A 20,147-nucleotide genomic window follows, 5' to 3' on the forward strand; every position below is an offset into this window, starting at 1 on the left:
TGCCTTGTACCTCAGTCTTAATGCAGTGTCCCACGGATCAGAGGGGTGAGAGGCAGTGATGGAGAGTCAGCTCTTGCACAATCCTACCTACATAGAAGTCCTTAAAAGATCCATTTTAATTGAGAGATTTACAATAAATGTATGTGACACCCACACACTGGCTACACTTTCATATTAAAAATCTGTTTTCCTTGAGCGTACATTGTTTTCCATGCGCACCTGGTATTAAGACTGGCTTCCAAATATGCTGAAAGTTTCAAATCAATTCTCTTTCCAAGAATTCTTACATTTCACTGCAAATGTATCACTGATTATGCAAATGATTGATTCTATGTTCTAGCTATCAAACAATAAAAAGTTCAGTGCATTAGCAGCCTATCGAAAGGCTGCCCACTAATCACAAATGGTCAATTTGCATCCACTTTGAATGATGTAACGAGGATTTGACTGCTCATTTACTGTGAAAACACAGCAATTATATCGCATACTCTTTGATTACTTATTGGATTAATCTTGAATTAAGTGTACATGAGCATTAATACTGCATGTGGACACATTGATGGTCACAAGCCAATTAACAGTGGGATTAGTTAACATTTTGGATTCATAAAACCCCTCAGCAACTATCATAGGCTCTGGAAACTAAACCCATGGACCCTAAAGGCCGTTTTTGAAACACATGAGTAGCATTTTACAGTCTCAAAGCGCTATGTCAGCACTTCCTCCCAGTATACACTCAACTCCCAGTCAGGAGTGCATTTAGGTATTAAGCAGAATTTAGCCACCTCTTAGGCACCATATAATGAGCTCAGTGCTAAATTGCTACCAGAGCAATTACACACACATCAGCCCTATATTCCCTGACATACCACATCCACTATACACACATCAACAGTACAAATCCAGACAGGTCATTCTATAAATCAAACTGCATATTTGTTGAAATCTGATCATGTTTATATATATAAAAAATCTTACCAGTGCACATAATACATATATCAGTAGGCTTACAGCAGCAGAATTTCTCATTGATCAGCAGTTAGGGAGCGTGATGTGAACGGCCATCTTGGCAAAGAAATTATAAAGCATTTTGTAACGGAAAAACTGCCTCCACACACCCAGAGGTCCGTGTGCAGAAATGAGACATTGATCCATAATTGGAAGCACTCAGTCATGAAATCTAAAAACTAATTAAAGAAAGAGAGCTTTAATGGCATCCATTTACATATTCAGCACAGTGATTCAATGCTGCTCGCCGACTTACAGCCTGAGAGAGATGGAGGGTTGATCCGGAGGCTGAAGGGTTGACTTAGATTGCACAATGATAGACTAACGACAAGTGTCTGACATGTCTGGCTGCATCAGCGTGAGCCGCTCGCACAACATGACTAAGATGTTATTGTGGCTTTGCCGTCACTGACAGACACATCAGCTGTGAAAAACATGCAGATATGCATCAGAGTCTTTTAATGACGGTTAATCAGGAATATGGTCTTGGCACAAATGGCAGTGAAGGTAGTGAAGTCATCGCTTAACTAAGGAGCAGCTTCTGTGGATGTCTTTTCAGCGTGACCTCCACAGGTCAACGACAGCTTCTGCTGCCTCACTATCACCTGGAATCACTTCAACACGCATGGGTCTGTTTGTGAGTGTAAATGTGCATGTACACCCATGTATCTGTGCCAAATGTTTATGTGTGAAGGTTCATGGTGGAAAAGGTGACATGTACAAAGTGTGGCATCTCATCTGGAGGCGTGAACATGTCTGCTGGTCCTGCTGTGTTGAGGCGCTCAGGGTCCAGCTTCTGACACCACTATGGCCCACTGAGGTGTACACACTGCCTGATTACATGTCAGGGCTGGTAAGTCCTGATAAACAGGCGCCAGGCTGCAGTAGAGGGGGGCCTAGGTTGGCATCCTATACATTTCCCTGCACGTTTTCAGCTGGACAGAGTTCTGTTTTCAACCTGTTAGGCTGGGAATGATAACAGAAGACAGCAAAAGATTGCTTGTCAGTGTTAGCACGCACAAGTGCTGTAGTGCAGACGTGAAGATGTACCTTTTCTGTTTGTCTTCTGGTTGATTGAATCTGCTTCTGACTGAAAGCAGCGCTGCCCAGTTGTGTTACATGTGCTGAGTTCTTCAACATCCCCTTCTTTGTGCATGCGCAAGCCCCTTCCTGTATTTTTTTCTCCAAATACTGCTTCTATACCTTTCTCAACAGCCCAGGGCCTGTTTTAATAGGCTCATTTAAATATTTCTCCTGTGCAGGTTAGAGAAATTAGACAGCGTTGGTGCCAGACCAGGCATTTCTTTAAGTGGAATAGGCTTCAATATAAAAGCCATCATCTTGAAGGCCAAGCTAAACTCAGGTTAATTGGAGCCAACTGCAGGCCAATGTTCCTTTTGCCTATTCAGTTAGACAAATCAGTGGGGAAGGAGCTTTTGAGAGAAATTTGACTGGCGATATTAAAGACAAGTGGAGCTTATTCTCACTGCTTGTTCATCAGAAGAGAGTGCTGAATGAGGGAAACCCCACTGTGATGCAATCCAAACTGAGTACTTGTTCAATAGACACTACAAAGATGTAATTAGAGAGAAACAACCAGTATGTTTGTCAGAATGCCTGTAGACAATTGCATGTTTACATCTCAAACCACTTTGCCTCCATGGTGGAGTGCTACCTGCAGCGAGCACAGCAACAATTTTGAATAAGGAAGTTTCTGCAGAGTGTACGGTCATACATTTATTTATGGGAGGAGAGCATAGGAAATAAATCTGTGCTGTGCTTATTTGTGGCCTTTGTTTCACACTGAATGTCAAAACAAAACCGAAAGCTCCATCAAGTTGTTACCCCATTATTCCCTAACCTGTTGTCTTCTTGGCTTGTTCCTTTTGTGATGTTATAGGTATCCAATAAGTTATTTGCTGATACCTCGTATTTACAAAATAATTACAGTGTCATTTGTTGAGCGCAAACAAAACCACAAAAGGATTTAAAAATGGCACATCATGACAGCATATAAGGATGAATGAGGTTTAAATCAGTCCATTCATTCATGTATGTCCATGTTACATACATTTTAAAGGTAAAAATGATCCAAAGGTTACTGCAACTAATTATATGAATAAGTCAGGTTGTTAGCTTTTTTTTCAGTCATCTTTTATAAACTCACACCAAAAAGAAAGCAACAAAACCGAAGTTGACTTTTTGTAGGTCTGACTGTTGGCAATTAAATCTAAAACTGCTGTACAAGAAAACTGACAAAAAATAATTATATAAATGTATTGAGCTTCAAAATAGTACTTTTACTAGTTATATTAAGTATTTTTTAAAAGCTGTTTTACTGTAAGTAACTGACAAAAACAAACATGGTAATGCAGCACTCCAAACACTGGTGGGCACAGTCTAATCCTCCAGGGGATTAACCTCTAAGAGCCGGATATTCACTCATAAACCTTTATAAATCTGAAACACATGAACTCTCTGGAACACATGCAAACCTCAATCTGTCTCTCCTCTGCACACACACTATCTACCACATGGTGCCGGCCACAAACAAAATCTGATGGACAGCATCCGCCATGGCACGAATTGAGTGAATCTGAGCTACTATGCAATCAAACTGTTCCCTATATCACTGACAAGCTATTTAGGTGACCATGTAAAGCCAATGTGATGTATGAATAAGTTTCACACTTTGACAATGGTTACTTTCACAACTTCATGGTCACTTGGCATAGATGTATACAGTACAGGTCAGATCTTCCCCATTGAGTGCTATTACTGTCTGGACTGAACTGGGAAAAAGCGCAATGAGGCACACTGGGGCATCGTTTCCTTGGCAATGGAAAAGAGAAGCAGCCTAAACAGTCAGATGTAATCTGGGCTGACTGTTGTAATCAGCTGGATGTCCTGGGGAGACGCAGAATATGCCACATCTCTGTGCCGGTCCTGATGAAGGGAACCAAACCACATCTGTTCTATTAAATTAAATCTGAAAGTTCCTTTCTTATCAACCTTACAATATGGCACCTAATAACACCCTCAGTGTTCATTCTCGATCAAAAAAGAGATCAGTAAAAAAGCTGTGACATGTCTGGGCTATCACACTCGAGCATTGATCACACGTCATTTCTATTATTAAGCGATGAACAAGAAAATAGAACAGTGTAGACAGTTTTGTATTGGTAAATACTGCCAATGAGGGTCCAGAGTGTTTACGGTAAATGGAGGCCAGTTAGAATGGGGCTGATTCATTATTAAGGGTGTTAGCATTAAGACTGTCAAGTTAACATTCCTGTTTGCCCCTAATGTAATTGGGCCATTTCATTTCAGCCTTGATTTATGCAGCGTTATACAGCATTAAAGCCTACGGCGTGTGACTCGTTCTTAGGGCTGCTGCACCTTAAAAAAAAGCTTGATTCAAAAAATATAACACTTCAAATCAAGTTTGAAATCAGAGAACTAGCACTGACCTGTTCATGTGCTGTACTGATTGTGAAAAGAACTGACTGTTTTGTTAATTTCTTTGTTCTTTGTTCATCTTAGGTCACCTTGTCATTTTTACTCTAACTAGACTTTTTCATCTTTCTGGACCAAAGTGCACAGGCACAAATGTCTCAGACACCCTAAGATATTCGAGAAAGAATGATATAGCCACATATGAATATGGTTAAAACTGTTCAGGGGCCTTGAGGGCCGAAAGCTATCTTGGTTCCCTTGTTTCATTGCAGTTTTGCCGTAAATGTCACAAACTATAAATATTATGTTCTTAAAGGTTCTCTAGACTTTGAAATTAAGATAAATTGTGAGGTCGCTGCCAAATCTCACCCGTTAGCTGTATGATTTCTTTCCCTCTGGGATCCTAACCATTCACATTGATGAGATTTACAAGCCTGCTTTAGAGGAAAACTAATGTCTGTATCTTTATAGTGAAATTAATGTACGTTAATTTAATTAGATTAATCTGAACTCAATGCAGATTTAACTCAGACAATGTAAAACAGGCCTCAATGAGGCTGTTTGAAGTTTGGATAATTAAAAAAGATATTGAAATATATATGTCCTTCCCCTCCCCTTCCCAGTTGGACCAGCTCTCTTGTGGAGTGGCTGTAAAGAGTGGACTGCCTGCTGTCCCTCTGCTGGGTGTGGTGTGGGGGATTAATGAAGTGGTGGCTCACAAGGGAGATCCATCTGCACCCAGACAGTCTTAATTAACTACCAAGGCCCAGACATGGCACTTTTACTGAGGGCCTCCACTTATGGCTTATGACATGCTGAGGAAGCAGGACTGCTTTTGTTTTGAATGGGCTCGCCTTTTATGGTGACAAAGTGAACTTTTCAATCGACCGGAGTGCACCAACTAGCCAATATTATGTGTACTCCACATAGTAATTTTGTCCCTTTCTATAGGGACTCATTTTGAATTCTTTGATGTACTGTAGCACCATCACTGAAAATCTCAACCTGTCAAAGAAAGGGTGCCATGTTCACTTCAAAATATGATGGAAGGTTAAAAAATAGTCTGCTTTTATATGTGGCTGTAAATGCACACTTAAGACCCAAGACTGTCATCTCTCATTGTGTAGGCTCATACAAAAAATAGGAAGTCAGGTGTATAAAAGGAAAACCATACTCTCATGAATTTACAGTACATCAATTATTCATTAAGGATTTACAGCATACAACTAAATACAAATAAATAGAAATAGAAACTAACTGTTAGCTAAGCCCATCCCCCTTAGTTACTGTTGTACGGCACATATGAAGTTTGCAATAATAAAACTGGCAGATTTACAGATTTACTACTCGAAATTTTTTGAAACAGTGAGTCTTCACAAAGAGAAAAACAAAAGCAGGCTTCTCGTTTCTTGCCAAAAACCATGGATTTTGTCAGCTGAAATGATGACTGTCACTAGCAGATTTTACATAATAACATAATTAGCTAATGACATGCCCCATACCTTTGGAAATAGTGCTAGGTTACTACTGTAGGTAGGTATTAAACACACTGTTTAAACAGTTCCTTACACTTTTGCAATTGTGATAAAAAAGGACACCAACCTCCAGACCTCAGAATATCGTCCTGTGTGTGAACCAGCATGCAGTACAACTGGAGCAGATCTGGCTTTTCGTTAAAACATCTCAAGACAAGCTCCTGGACAGCTATTAACTCATTATTGCATGCTCAATAGATTTCTTTCAGCAATTGAAAAAAAAAGAACTGACATCAGCTGTTTGGTGGAATTTTCTTTAGGGTGAATTCAGCTCCGTTATTTTCAGTCAAAAGCCCAACCTGTCTTTACACTGTAGCACCCCTTGATGAAAAACTGTCACCTCAATATTGCTTTTATTAGGCTGGATGCCGACCCACCAGTCAGAGAAAGTGTGCAGGTTTGCATTACCATAAGAAAGTTCCAATGTCTGTAGGGCTGAAAAACAGATTCAAAATATGTCATACCTCTGAAAAATAATGTTTTGTGTGATAAATACTTGCAAAAATTAATAGTTTGATGAAAACCAACAAAAATGTCTTATGTTTAGCTGTAAAGCAGATGATAGGTCAATTAGAAGGTTTAGTGTAAGCAAGCAGAAAGAGTAGGCAATGTCTATTTTATCTATTATTTAAATGGATATTTACAGCGAGACGGGTGTGATTGGAGCATCAGCTGTGAATGAGAAGAAAGGAATGGCTCAGCTGGCCAGGGTGAGCAGCTTCAAGTGACTCACTGAATCTGCACATTGAATACATCTGACCCATCAGTACCACTGTGCTCTCATGCTTGCAGTGGGGCTGGGCTCCCATCATGGAACACATACACACGGGCTTCAATTAGCAGTCCCACAGACGTTATTTAATGACACTTAAGTCCAGTTCACAATCCAAGGTCCAGTGGCAGTGCCAACAATCCATTTGTACCACGGCTGACAGTCTGAGCTCCCATTCTAATCTTCAGTCCAAGTGTGTGTATGTGTGTATGTCAAGATGAAAATCCAACCTCACTGCAATCATGAGAGCAGTTACTGATGACATACATGCTTGCTGGTGTCATTAGCTCACGTACAGCTGCTTACCCTGGGCGGCTGAGACAATCTTACCCTTCCATCCACAGATAGTTTGCTTTAGATGTGCAAACCATGCACATACAGTACCAGCCAATTTAAAAACTATATAGAGTTAGTTATATATAGTTTTTAAACCGAATGAAAAACTTAAGAATATTGAACCAAAGTCTGAGAATATGGAATGGACATGCACCATGGTCAGAATATTATATACTTCATCATCAGATTGTTGCTGACAGATTTCTCAATGCAACCCTGTCTCTTTCTGTATATACTACTAAATGGTTCTGTATAATATGATATGGAGAAAACACAATTACAGTAGAGATACTGTTCCCTGAAAAGGTTTTTTTTAAATATTGAAAAAGCCAACTATCGACTACTAAGTTACTATCTTTCCCTAACTTCAACCAAGTGCTGTGAATTGCCTATACATAACCTTTAAGACTGTATCATGCTTTAGTTGCCACAAACTGATATTGTAGACATAACATTAAAAAAAACTATCTGGGTGACGTACTTGTTATTGCTAATACATAGTTACATATTCAGTTAACATTAGCAAATTAGTACCATATAAACACACATACCTACATATGACCTGTGCAATAAGCTAGCATTGCGCATCTGAAACCAAAAATGGTGTGGTGTCATCAGTCAGTTTCAGCGAATATGTTTCATTCAATATTTTTAGATTTTGATTCAATATCAATATTTCATATTTCTATTATTATAATATTATATAAATTTTTCCATTACATTTTTTCACAAATAATTCTCCTGAACAGCATGCCATAGAAATCTATATATGTATCTAGCTATCTAATTATATATATATATATATATATATATATATATATATATATATATATATATATATATAGCACTGGAAGGCTTCCTCTTTAACATCTCTCCTCACAATGTCAGAAAGCTAGTGCAGAACTCATATGTGGATAAATGGATAATCATCCTGTTGTTAAAAAAAAAACTAAAATTAAGATGCAAACAGGATCCATATTTGTTTGACCTACAGCATTCACACACCTCATCATCCTCCTGTCCTCAAGAAAGTACCAGAAAAGAAGAAAGCAAGGCTGAATGACAGCTCAACAGATGAGATAGCTATGTCTAATCCACTTCTAAAAGAGCTTCATTGAAATGACTTGGAGCAGGGAGGACAAGACGAAAGAAAAACTGGAGCATTGTGTATTATATAGCCATCACGGGGCGTCTTTGGTCTTCTCTGTGAAGTGACTTTGACAGCTTTGGGGATTAAGGAGCAGTCCATCGTACATGGCCCAAACAGCAGGGATTAGACTAAATATGCTCACTCTTGTCTCTGGCTCCCTCACTTAGTAAATTAATAAAACATGATTTTACTACAGTAACGGAGCACGTGTGTGTGTGTGTGTGTGTGTGTGTGTGGGAGAGAAGGTGAAGTCATGAGACACAGCAGAGAGAAAAATACCTGCATAAAGGGGGAGAACGGCTCCGGAGGGAAGGCGGAGCTAGCTGCCAAGTGTTGCTGCTCACTGCTGCAGTTTTCTGAAAGCTCCTTTTTATGTTGTTCAAGATGCTGCAGCTCCACTTACTGCCACGCACAGACATAATATATTACATCCATGGGAACGTTATTGTTAAAGGCCAACAATTCAACTTGGACAAACTTGGCCAGCACCCTCACATATTCAGGTTGGCAAGTAGTGTTTCGGGATTTTAAAACAAAATGTTATTCCACAAAAAACACCTTTAAACATGTTCATGCTTACTGCATTTCCATTTTAATTTCCAGAGAAACTGCTGACAGCAGCTGCCAAAGAGAACCAAAATGGCTTTTGGTATCAAATCTTATGTACTGTATGGCACCAACAAATCTAATAAAATAAATCATTTTCATCTTACAGTTGTCGCTCCTAATGTGCTTTTTAAGTCGTATTCAGTCATGATCACAAACTACAGGAGCTACAGATATTCTGGCCATTATTTTTAAGTCAATAAAAAGAGGGTGGATGAAGCAGACACAAACAAAATGATTATCAACAGTATATTTTGCATCCCTGTAAATTTGTAGACAGCCGAAACCTTTTTATTTATAAGACGTAGCTGTCAAAAGTTAGTATACAAGTGAATGGAAGGTCTGAAAATAAGTGTGGAGGCAACTTTGAGTTCCTGGGGAAGCTAATGTTTGAAACTAACTGCTAGTAAAGTCAAATAAAGTTGTACTGTATGTTCTGAGAAATAAAAATTTTAAACCCACGTAATAACGTGCCACTGAGATCTGATTGTGAACAACAGTAAACAACACATCACGACTGAGCTGCTGGTCTGAATGTAACTCTGCAGTATCACACAACAAATTACTGTATGAGATGTCTATTAAAAGAAAATCCTAATTAGCTGTTTCTGATTTTATAGCCATGGCCATTTAAAGGCAGGCACAGTTATCTTTATTTTACGTGCTGTAGCATTGTAGTTACACTATAATCATTCCTTGTGGTGATCCTCTAATAGCAGCATGTCTAAACAAATCACTGGACCAACAGATTCAAATTACATGTTTCATAGACTGCTCTGCACTTAAATAACCTCTGCACAACTTTGATTATTAAGTTGCAGTTGCAATGTCAAGTGTCCTGTTTTCTTAAGGGAGTGGTTTAGAATTTGCTAAGTGGAACGAAAGCTAAAGAGCAAATAAGTGGAGCTTTCCCCAACCCCAAATCTCCCTCTAATCCATAAAATTACACCTGTCACTAGAAAGTTAGATTATTAAAACTACTTCCTGATCCGAGAAGGAAAAACTATTAAAACACACAAAGGCCTTCAATCAGCACTTAATTAACACAGCAACCTTTTTCCCAGTGCTGGCAATCACTTCCCTATCTGCCAGATTAGTTGGGACGTGAATACAGATAGGAAATGACCAAAACAACTTTGAGGCTATGGCAGCAGAGAAAATAAGTATGCAAATAAAAAGAGAGAGGGATGGAGAGAGCGAGAGAGAGAGAGAGAGAGAAGAAGGGATGTCGCAATAGTCTATTAACTTTTTCCTCCCCCCAGTGGTCTCAACAGACATATCCCATTGCCTTTATCTTAAATCAAGTGTATCATCACTTAGATAACCATTCTCACTGTATGTTTGAGTGCCTGTGTGTCTCTTGCTAAATGTGAACGATCAGCGACATCACTTTCTAAAATGATGGTAATGTAAAGGACTGTAAAAAAGTTTTAGGAGATTGAATCACTACTCAATCTAAGTGAGGGTGCTAAGTCAATGGTTAAGTATCACACATGTGAGAAAATGAGAATTTGTAGCAGCTGTATTCAACTCATTCTTAATTATGTTATAAAATCTAGGGTTTTGTTGCATAAAATGTGTTATATTAAAAAAGCATACATTTTTTAACGACAAAAGAACCACTTCTGCTGTGTCAACTTAATGTGAAGGAGACTTTATAAAACAATAAATCAGTAAATAACAGATAATAACATGTATAAGAGTGTTCATTTGAAATTAGGGCTGCACGAGATGGTAATAAAAATCATGTTGCGATTATTTTGACAGATGTTACGATTGCGATATGATTCACGATTAGCGGGAATGATCATTTTTGCATCCCAATTTTAATTTTCACTGAAAAAACTGTTAAAATCATGATGATGTCACATTTGTTGGGGTCTGTACCAAACAAACATGTTTTCTTACATCTGGAGAACAAGATTTGTAGGCCAGGGCATCTCTGCAGCACTACAGTACTTCATTATAATGCTGTTTTATCACACATTTGACCTTTTTCAAAAAATTGCAGCTTCAGCGATTTGGATATTGAACTTGGCCATATTGCGCTTTCAATAATATTTCAATTAATTGTGCAGCCCTAATTGAAACAGTGCAAATACATAAATTAAAGCTACAATAATTCCTATTTTTATATTAACAATGGAAAAAATGGCTATGTGTAATGTGAAAGGGGTCACCAGTGTTGATGAGCCCACAAACTATTATCACCCAGTTCTGCAGTTCCCTTCAGCTGTGGGGGAATGGAGGGAAGGTCATGCCAATGTCATGTAAACATAAAAACTGTGAACACAGTTTGGAAATGTAAAGTGCACTAAGGAAAGGTAACCAATGGGTCAATCTTCTAAAAACTTTTTGTATTTCTTTAAAGTGAGGTAATTCATCTGCTGACCTTTGCTGATCATAGCTGGACTCCTTCCTGCGGCAGTGTAGAGTCACCACTCGGTGGCCTTCACTCCTCACATCCTGGCTAACTATCCACTGAGTGGGATTGCTGGGACGAGCCCCAAGAAATGTCACTCCTTCTTTCAACTTCACTCTGTGGAGAAAGAAAAGACATGTTTATGTTTAATATATAAGGCTGAAGGATTCTCTTCTGTTACCAAGAAGATCCTCATTCCAGCAAGTCATTGGATGTTTCCAGCTGATCCATGCATGGCAGCTGCGTCTAGACAGACAATGATTTTTTTTTTTTGTCATTCTGTCTAGCAATAAATTATCCAGATGGTTCACTGCAGTATTTTGTCTTCGAAAGATGTCCCAGCTGTTATCTTGGTTTTGATCATACTGTTTTTCTTTCTCAAGATGACAATTGGCTGTTTTAAACATGTGTGCTATCTTATGTGTTCCACCGGTCAATCAAAACACAGCAAACAACTACTATTTCATTGTGCAGTTTATACATCCCAAACAGTCTGAAAGGTATTGGTGTACAGTCTGAAAAGGACATTATGAAAAGGTTTCATTGACTGCGGCAAAATTTCATCAATGTCCTTGGCTCAGTGGACTACAAAGGAGGAGGTTCATGGAAAAAAAACTGTAGTTATCCCTCCTGGATAACTATCGCCCAATCTCCAAATTGCCTTTTATTTCGAAGATTCTCGAAAAACTTGTATCTAAGCAGCTTCTTGCTGCTGTGGAAAACAATAATACCTTTGAAAAGTTCCAATCTGGCTTTCGTCAACACCACAGCACTGAGACAGCCCTTCTCAAAGTCACCAATGACCTTTTAATGAATGTAGACGCAGGCATGTGTTCAATTCTTGTGCTGTTGGACCTAAGTGCTGCCTTTGACACAATTGATCATGGCATTCTTTTAGATAGACTGAGGCACTAGGTGGGCATATCTGGCACTGCACTAGACTGGTTCTCATCTTATCTGTCCAATAGGAAATTCTGTGTCAGCATTAATAACTTCATGTCATCCTTTTCCCATATCAAGTACGGTGTGCCTCAAGGTTCAGTTCTGGGACCAATACTGTTCTCCTTATACATGCTTCCTTTAGGTGATGTAATCCACAGACATGGTATTTCTTTTCATTGTTATGCGGATGACACACAGTTGTACCTCCCTGTCAAGCCCACTGACCTTAGTACGCTGAGTTCTCTGCAGGACTGCCTGTCTGACATAAAAAATTGGATGTCGATAAATTTTCTTCAGCTCAACTCAAATAAAACTGAAATCCTTGTTATTGGGCCCCAACACATCACTAAACAAACACTGCCATCTACTGGTAACCTGTCACAACATATCAAGCAGACTGCAGACTGTACAAAACTCAGCTGCTAGGCTGATAACCAGTACCAAGAAGTACGACCACATAACACCTGTTTTAGCCTCTTTACATTGGCTCCCTGTTTGTTTTAGGACTGATTTTAAGATCTTGTTGATTACTTTTAAGGCTCTTCATGGCCTGGCTCCACTATATTTTAGACCTTGTAATCCCTTATGAACCTTCATGTAGTTTGAGATCTTCGGGCAGGGGACTCCTGTCTGTTCCTGAGTCCAGGATGAAAACTAAGGGGGACAGAGGTTTTGCTGTCAGGGCCCCGAGGCTCTGGAACAACTTGCCTTAAGAAATTAGGTTGTCTGAGTCAGTGTCACATTTTTATCTGAAAGCATATCCCGATTTTACCTGAACTGGCTGTTTATTTTATTGCTTTTGTGTATTTTATGTATTTTATTTCTTTATATTTTGTCATTCACTGTGGTATTTTATTTCTCTTGTTGTGAAGCACTTTGTACTTTGTTTTGATAAGTGCTCTATAAATAAAGTTTTATTATTACTATTATTATAAAATCTCCCTTAAAGACAACCCATATAAGTATATCCTCTGTACAGAGAGGGATCTAAGGGGGAAAGTGTTGACATAAAATAGATTTAGACTAACACAACATGGAACATGTGTGATTTTGTCTGAGGGTGACAGCAAAGTTCCAGGATTGAAGAGAAGATTCAATTACAAAAGAAGGCCCAATCACTTTCCAATCCATCAAGTTGGCAGATGAGGCCAAAGATAGGACTTTGTTTTCATCTTAAATTTGTTGCTGCACTTTAACATGCACTATGCGATTGCCTGTCTGTATGCCAATGAAAATATCTGCCCTCTCCAGTCAAACCTCTTTCTTTGATGCCTTATCATGCTGTGAAGGGGGTTATGTGCAAAATGAAAATGGGTAAAATGGCAGCTGGTATGCTTCCCCTCTCTATAGGAATGAAGATAAACACTACACCTAAGGCTCACTCTGAATGTGTGTATGTGCGTGTGTATGTGTACGTACTCCATATGCATATGTGTGTGTGTGTGTGTGTGTGTGTAATCTGGTTTTTGTATTGCAGTCTTTCAAAGATGATTTGATGTCTTTTTGCCAGCTGTTTTCTTTCTGCTGTGTGTGTATGAATGAAGGCCTACAGATATTTATAGATTTTTGCTGAATGGGCATTGTTTTCTTTTGTATACAGCCTACTTTTGTAGGTTTTTTTTTGAGGACTTAAAGAATAAAGTATGGAACATGGGAATGTAATAACCTGTAAGATACTGTAATGTTAGTAATTAAAGTAGTAAATTTAAGCTATTCTGATGTGTGTGCGCACATGTACTTCATGCCACCCCTGCATAAGTCAATGCCCCACTTGGGCTACCCCAGTCAAAAAATGTCTGGACACACCGCTGATGTGTGTCAGTTTATAGTGATAGAGTTATACATTCTTGCCATGACTTAACTGAAAGACATGACTACTGTTCTTGCCTTTTGCTACACTGTATTGGTTTTTATACACCAAATAGTTTTTTTTATCTGTTTTCTTTTAATAACCTGATGATATTATACATATTTGAGCCTGACCAATCATAGCTTGCTGTTTTTCATAACTTGTGTAAAATTAGGTGAACTGTAAGGTTACTGTTCCACCTAACAACACCAACATATATTGGGTTTATAAATGAAAGCAAACCTTGAACCATTCACCATCATTCAGCCGTGAAGTTGGTTCCATCTTTTTCCTTCCCAGTCGGATGAAAGAGAATCAATGTGTGGGTGAGCAAGCATAAATATGTATGCAGGGTTGATGTTGCACGCACAGGTGTGATAAATTTGGTTAATCATACCTGTGATAATACTCCTGACCAGAGGGTGATATACCATAGGTTATAGGTTTACTGAAATTAAAGCATCTGTCCTCTTTCACTGTCATGTTTATAGTTGTGTACCAAGGAGCGCTTTGTGCTCTATGGAATAACATAATTCTGCGTTGGTTGTCTTCCACTATGAGACACTACTTTGGGAAAAATGAGCAGTTGTCACATGCAACGGTCATTATATCAGGTTGGGCCATTATCGAGCTGATATTGTGAGGTCTTAGCATTAGACTAAAGAGCGAGCAAAGGAAGATAAGAATAAGAATAATTGCTACAGTAATGTAAATAAACTGTTTGATTCCTTTAAGACTACTGAAATAGTACTATTACTGTAATATAGGCTACTGTAATATAAATACAGTACATGTTAAAGGGGACACCAGCAATTTTAGACAAGAAGGTAATTGTACTCATTATGAGGAGTACTACTCAGCCTGTGTATATCAGTTGTTTAATGTCTTCTGTTGCTCTGTAGGAGCTTCTTCAAGTCTGAAAAATAACCCTAGTCATGTCATTGGGATAAAGTGAGACTACAATTTTTTGTGGAGGTTAAAAAGCATCGGCATTTATCAGGTAGGGAGACTCTAATGAAAAGATACTGTTGGTTGCATCATGGGAAATGTAGGGTCCAGTGTTTGTTTTTTATAACCTGGGTCTTACAGTATTTTTGTTCAGTTTTTGCTATTACTCCCACTGGTTATTGTAACAATACAAATCATTTTAAAAATAAATACGTTCAAATAAATAAATTAATTAAATAAAAGAAATAACTGTTTTGCAAATTGTATTACTGTGTCAACTTTGTTATGTTGTTCATATTTTTATTATCTATTCTTTGAATAAGTGGCCAAACAGGGTTTGATTCCAAAATAAAATATAGGCTACACTAGGATCAATAGCTCACAATACAACGCAGCCACCACAAACTACTGTATATATTTGCAACCACAAAAGTCCCCAGTGTTCACAGCCTAGTTGGCTAGAAGGCTTTATTTATATGCCCATTCATCCTCCTTTGACTGAAAGCAACAAGAGCCTGTTTGTTAAACTTAAACATATTGGAAAAGCTGGAAATCACCTCAACTTGTCTACTTTAGTTGAGACAGGTGGAGAAGTGGCTACAGCCAAAAGTAAATTACAACACTTCATCTCAACCTATTGAAAATCCTGAAATATACAAAACATTACAAGATAAAAGCTTACAGTGTCAATCCAAGGATGGATTTTTGCCCCCCACTAAATGGAAGATCCACTGTTAAAGGAAGTGAAAGGAGGTGCTGAGGAGGAACTTACTGGCAATGAGCATACCAAGTGTAACACAAAGATCTCATGCACAGTCCTCCTCAGGTCCCAATGGGTGCAGCAGGATCTTGTATCTGGTTTCTTTACACTTCAGTGATCAGGATGTCTGTCTGTGGTTTCCAGTGAGGCTTCAGAATGTTTTAAACGCAGTGAAGTCTCTGAAGGGAACCTGTCATTACTCTACAGAGCTAGTGTTGAAGTATAGTTGAATTGTCTTTCATTGACTTAATGGTCAATATTGCCTTGTAACCAACTAGCGTCGGAGTCTCCTGCAGGTTAAATACCAGTCATCCAATACTAGTGACTATTAGATTGATGTTGTAACCTCGGCCAAGGAATATATTCCTTCAGGCAATCCTCATATTAATTAAAACTAATGTTTACCAGAGTACATTTATTAAACTCCAAGCATGAATTAACGAGACTAAAAGTCTACAGACATGCTAAAGGCTCTGTGAAGCTGTACTTAGGCACAGAGGTGCTTTGAGCTAAATGCTAATGTACGCATGCTTACGATCATAGTTAGCATGTTAACATTTGCAAGTACAACTGAGGCTTGATGGGAATGTCAATTTGAAAATTTGATGATGGCGCAACATGAAAAATCAGAAGATCACCAATGTTGTTACAATTCATCCTGAGGGGGACCTGAATGCACCAAATTTTCATGGCAATCCATCTAATAGTTGTTGAGACATCTCACACATAACCTCATGGTGGCACTAGAGTCAGGCGATCACCAAAGTCATTATGATTTATTGTCTGGGGACCATGAATGTCTGTACAAAATGTGCTGCCAATCCACTGAGTAGATGTTGAGATATTTACCTGGATAAGTGAAAACTTTGACCTCCTGGTAGTGCTAGAGGAAAAATCAGGGTATCACCAAAGTCCGTAGGATTCATCCTCTGCAAACCATATATGCCTGTACAAAATTTCATGGGCCCTAATCAGATCAAATCATTGTTGCGATATTTCAGTCTGGACCAAAGTGGTGGACAGACCGACCGACCATCTTGAAAAATGACGTTGCCATCTCTAGAGCAATGCCGCTAGCATGGGTAATAATAAAGTCTTATACACTTTTATGTGTAATTTATGCTTCAGGTAGCTGTATCTTTTATATGTTTTCCTTAATAAACTTGCTGTCTTGTGTACACATTTAATACAACGAAACTGTATCACTCGGGTGTGTGGCATTCCAGGACACAAATAAAGTGAAAAGTCAAGGGCAAGCCAGACAACAATTGAGTAGAACTCTCATCAAAGTTTGCCAAGCTGCTTAGTCTCTGAATAGGTGTGAAGCAGCAGAACTACAATCAGGACTGAATGTTCTGAATACCAAGTATTACACAATTAGAGGGGAAGTAAAGAAACAACAGCCCACAGAGGGAAGAAGGAGCACAGTGTAAAAAGGCAACGGCATTTAACTGACTGTTAGCTGAAAGTCAAACTAGACGCAACTCCACAAAAATGTCAGCAATCATAAGAGAACCTGACGAGCCTTCATCTGCACCGTAGTAAGTCTGAGCCAAACTGAACTGAACAAAGAGAAGTGGATGCAGGTAGTACAGAGGCAATCAGAGAGCACAGAGTGGTCAACTCCGGATTCTTATGCCATTTCATGTCATTATGACCCTTTCTTGGACAAAAAGTAAAGAAAATCATGCTGCAACTACTGTATATTCTATCATCTCATTCTTTTTCTCTCTCAACTCTGTCTCTCTACTCTGTCTCTACCGCCCATTGTATGCTTGGACTCCTCAAGGGCTCCCTTAATAAATAGTGATGAGATAAGTAGGAGAGCTACTTCTTAGCGGGGCAGTGAAAGAAATAAAACATTTCCGGAGGAAATCCAATAAGGTCGAGGCTGGGAAACCTGGACTGCACTCCAGTTACCTCTGTGGCCTACTTCCATCTGGCTCTGTTGGGCTGATCTATTCTGACCATTTCTCTACACTGACTCCTCTGAGGACCATATGCATCCACATTCAGCAGCTCCCTGAGGAAGCATTTCCTGTTTTGTTGTGCCATCCCGCCTACATAAACAGTGTGCAGGGAATGCAACAGCTCGGTGGGGAACAGGGAAAAGAGAGAAGCTGCAGTGTGGGGGAATTGCAGAGAGGCAGCGGGAGGACAGTACTTTGTGATTGTTTGTGGTTGACGGCTAATGAAACAGTGTAAAGCACTCCGCTCATCTACGAGTCTGCTGCTTCATAGACCATAACTGCAGCAAGAGCAGACACTGGAATGAACACACACACACATTCACAATGGCAAAAAATAAATCAGGCCAAACGCCTACACTCCAATTCTGAAGAGTCATATCAAAACAGACTTGTTTTATTTCTGCAATGTACAATAAGTCATGGCAACTTTTGCAAAGTCTTAAAAAATAAAGATTTTTTTATGCTTTTTACTGATGTGTTTGTGTATGTATGTGTGTCTGAGAGTGTATGCAGGGGGGCATGTCTTAATACATTGTGGTATTATTGATGGATTTACCCAACCAGCCCTCCCTCTTAGCTATTCGAAAGCACTGAGCAGGAGTGTTTTCCTGCTTGCTAGTGTATGTGAGTTGGGTTCCTTTTTAGCCACGCTAGCAAGGATGGCAATGTCGGTCTGTCGGTCCACCACTTTGGTCCAGACTAAAGTGTCTCAACAACTATTGGAAGGATTGCCATGACATTTGGCACAGATTTCCATTCTGCCATGAGGATGGATCCTAATGACCCATTACTTTTCATCTAATGCCACCAGAAGGTCAAAGTTTTCTCCCGTCCTGTGAAATATCTCAGCATCTACCAGATGGATTGGTACAAAATTTTGTACAGACATTCATGTGTCCAAATGACTTGGTGATGGTGACCCCCTGACTTTGGACTGAGTTTGTGAAGGACTTCACTTATTAAGGCTGCCTTATTAACATGGACTGGGGGACACAGAAAGACATAGAGGCAGGATTGGGTAAAGCCCAGGTTGGGTTTATCCAACTCTGCAATGTCTCTGCAAAGTCCAAGTACTACAACAACGTCAACTCTATCCTAATGTGTGGTTCTGAAAATTGGCAAGAAATCAGAGTTTGATAGAGACACTCCTCACTGGATGATTGAGAAAGCTATGTGGCATCTTCAAGACTGGATTTATGCAGAAAAATCAAAAGCAAGAAGATCAGCACTGAAATTAGGCAGCAGCCTGTAAGACCAAAAATGACCTGGTGCAGAACTGTGACGGACGAGCTAGCCAAGACAAACTTCAGCAAATATTAACATGCTAAACCAAGATGGTGAACATAGTAAACATTATACCTGGTTAGCATCCATATGTTACCATTGTCATTGTGAGCATGTTTGCATGCTGATGTTAGCATTTAGCTGAAAGCATTGTACAGCCTCACAGAGCCGCTAGCATGGCTGTAGTCTAAGCTCTAAGTCTTGTTTCTTTTTATTTCCTTTTCACATAGAAAAGGACAAGAAAAAAACCCCAAATACTTTAGGTAAAGCCATATATGGATAGGAGTTTAGGTGGATAGAAAAACTGTGAGAAAGAAAGGGAGAAAGGCAGATTAGGGAAGAGGCTGCTGAGTGACTGAGTCAGTGTGTATGCAGGCACAGAGCGTGACTGTGTATTCTGCAGTCACTTAAATCAGTGTGTTGCTCATCTCGACCATTCAATTGAGAAGGAAAATATATGCTTCAATGCTATAGGTTACAAGAGACCGAGATAAGCACCATTTGTAGACATACAAAGTTAAAATCATCATAAAATGTTAATAGGATAATAACAGAGTGATTCAAATGTAATGTACTAACACAACATTTTTGATTCCCTTTATGAAAACTGTAATATCAGCACGAGGCGGGGACAGACCCTCACTGTTTGCTGGCTGTCAACATGGTCAGGTAAACATAATATCCTCACTCTATCGGCCTCACATCAGCATTTTCTTTTTTTATTCTGAATTATTCATTTGCTCCCTCATTTTAAGCAACATAATGTCAACATGACTGAAGAAGAAAGCATTTAGGATTCCTCATCCACATAAACATTAGGATTTATTATAGCATATACTGTACATAGACAGCAATATTTTACTTGTTATAACAGGGCAGTGTTAATAAGTGACTCCATAAAATAAGAGTCTAAAACAATGCAAAATATTAGACAATTATGTGCCTTTTGCTCATGTATCAATGGGAGAGCCACTTAGAGTTGGTAACATGTTCTACCTACAGTAGCAGTCATTTTGCCCACATGCCAGGAGACACATTTCATTGGCTTTTCATTTCTGAATCACACAGCAGAGATTACAGAAGTACCCACTGTTATCGTGAGTGGCCAT

The 20,147-nt window shown here is 39.1% G+C and overlaps 1 protein-coding gene across 3 annotated transcripts in view; it reads right to left on the reverse strand.

Annotated features, from left to right (window-relative positions):
* si:dkeyp-14d3.1 (transmembrane protein 132C) overlaps positions 1-20,147 on the reverse strand; it is a 137,665-nt gene that overhangs the window by 47,954 nt on the left and 69,564 nt on the right. Inside the window, exon 3 of one of the 3 annotated variants that reach the window (XM_044197137.1) lies at positions 11,256-11,402. The exons of the other annotated variants lie outside the window; for them this stretch is intronic. Within the exon in view, the coding sequence (XP_044053072.1) occupies positions 11,256-11,402 (147 nt within the window). The remainder of the gene's footprint in view (positions 1-11,255; positions 11,403-20,147) is intronic. 3 annotated transcript variants of the gene reach the window in all.

Source organism: Siniperca chuatsi, linkage group LG5 (assembly GCF_020085105.1).
Source record: "Siniperca chuatsi isolate FFG_IHB_CAS linkage group LG5, ASM2008510v1, whole genome shotgun sequence".
Taxonomy (NCBI): Eukaryota; Metazoa; Chordata; class Actinopteri; order Centrarchiformes; family Sinipercidae; genus Siniperca; species Siniperca chuatsi.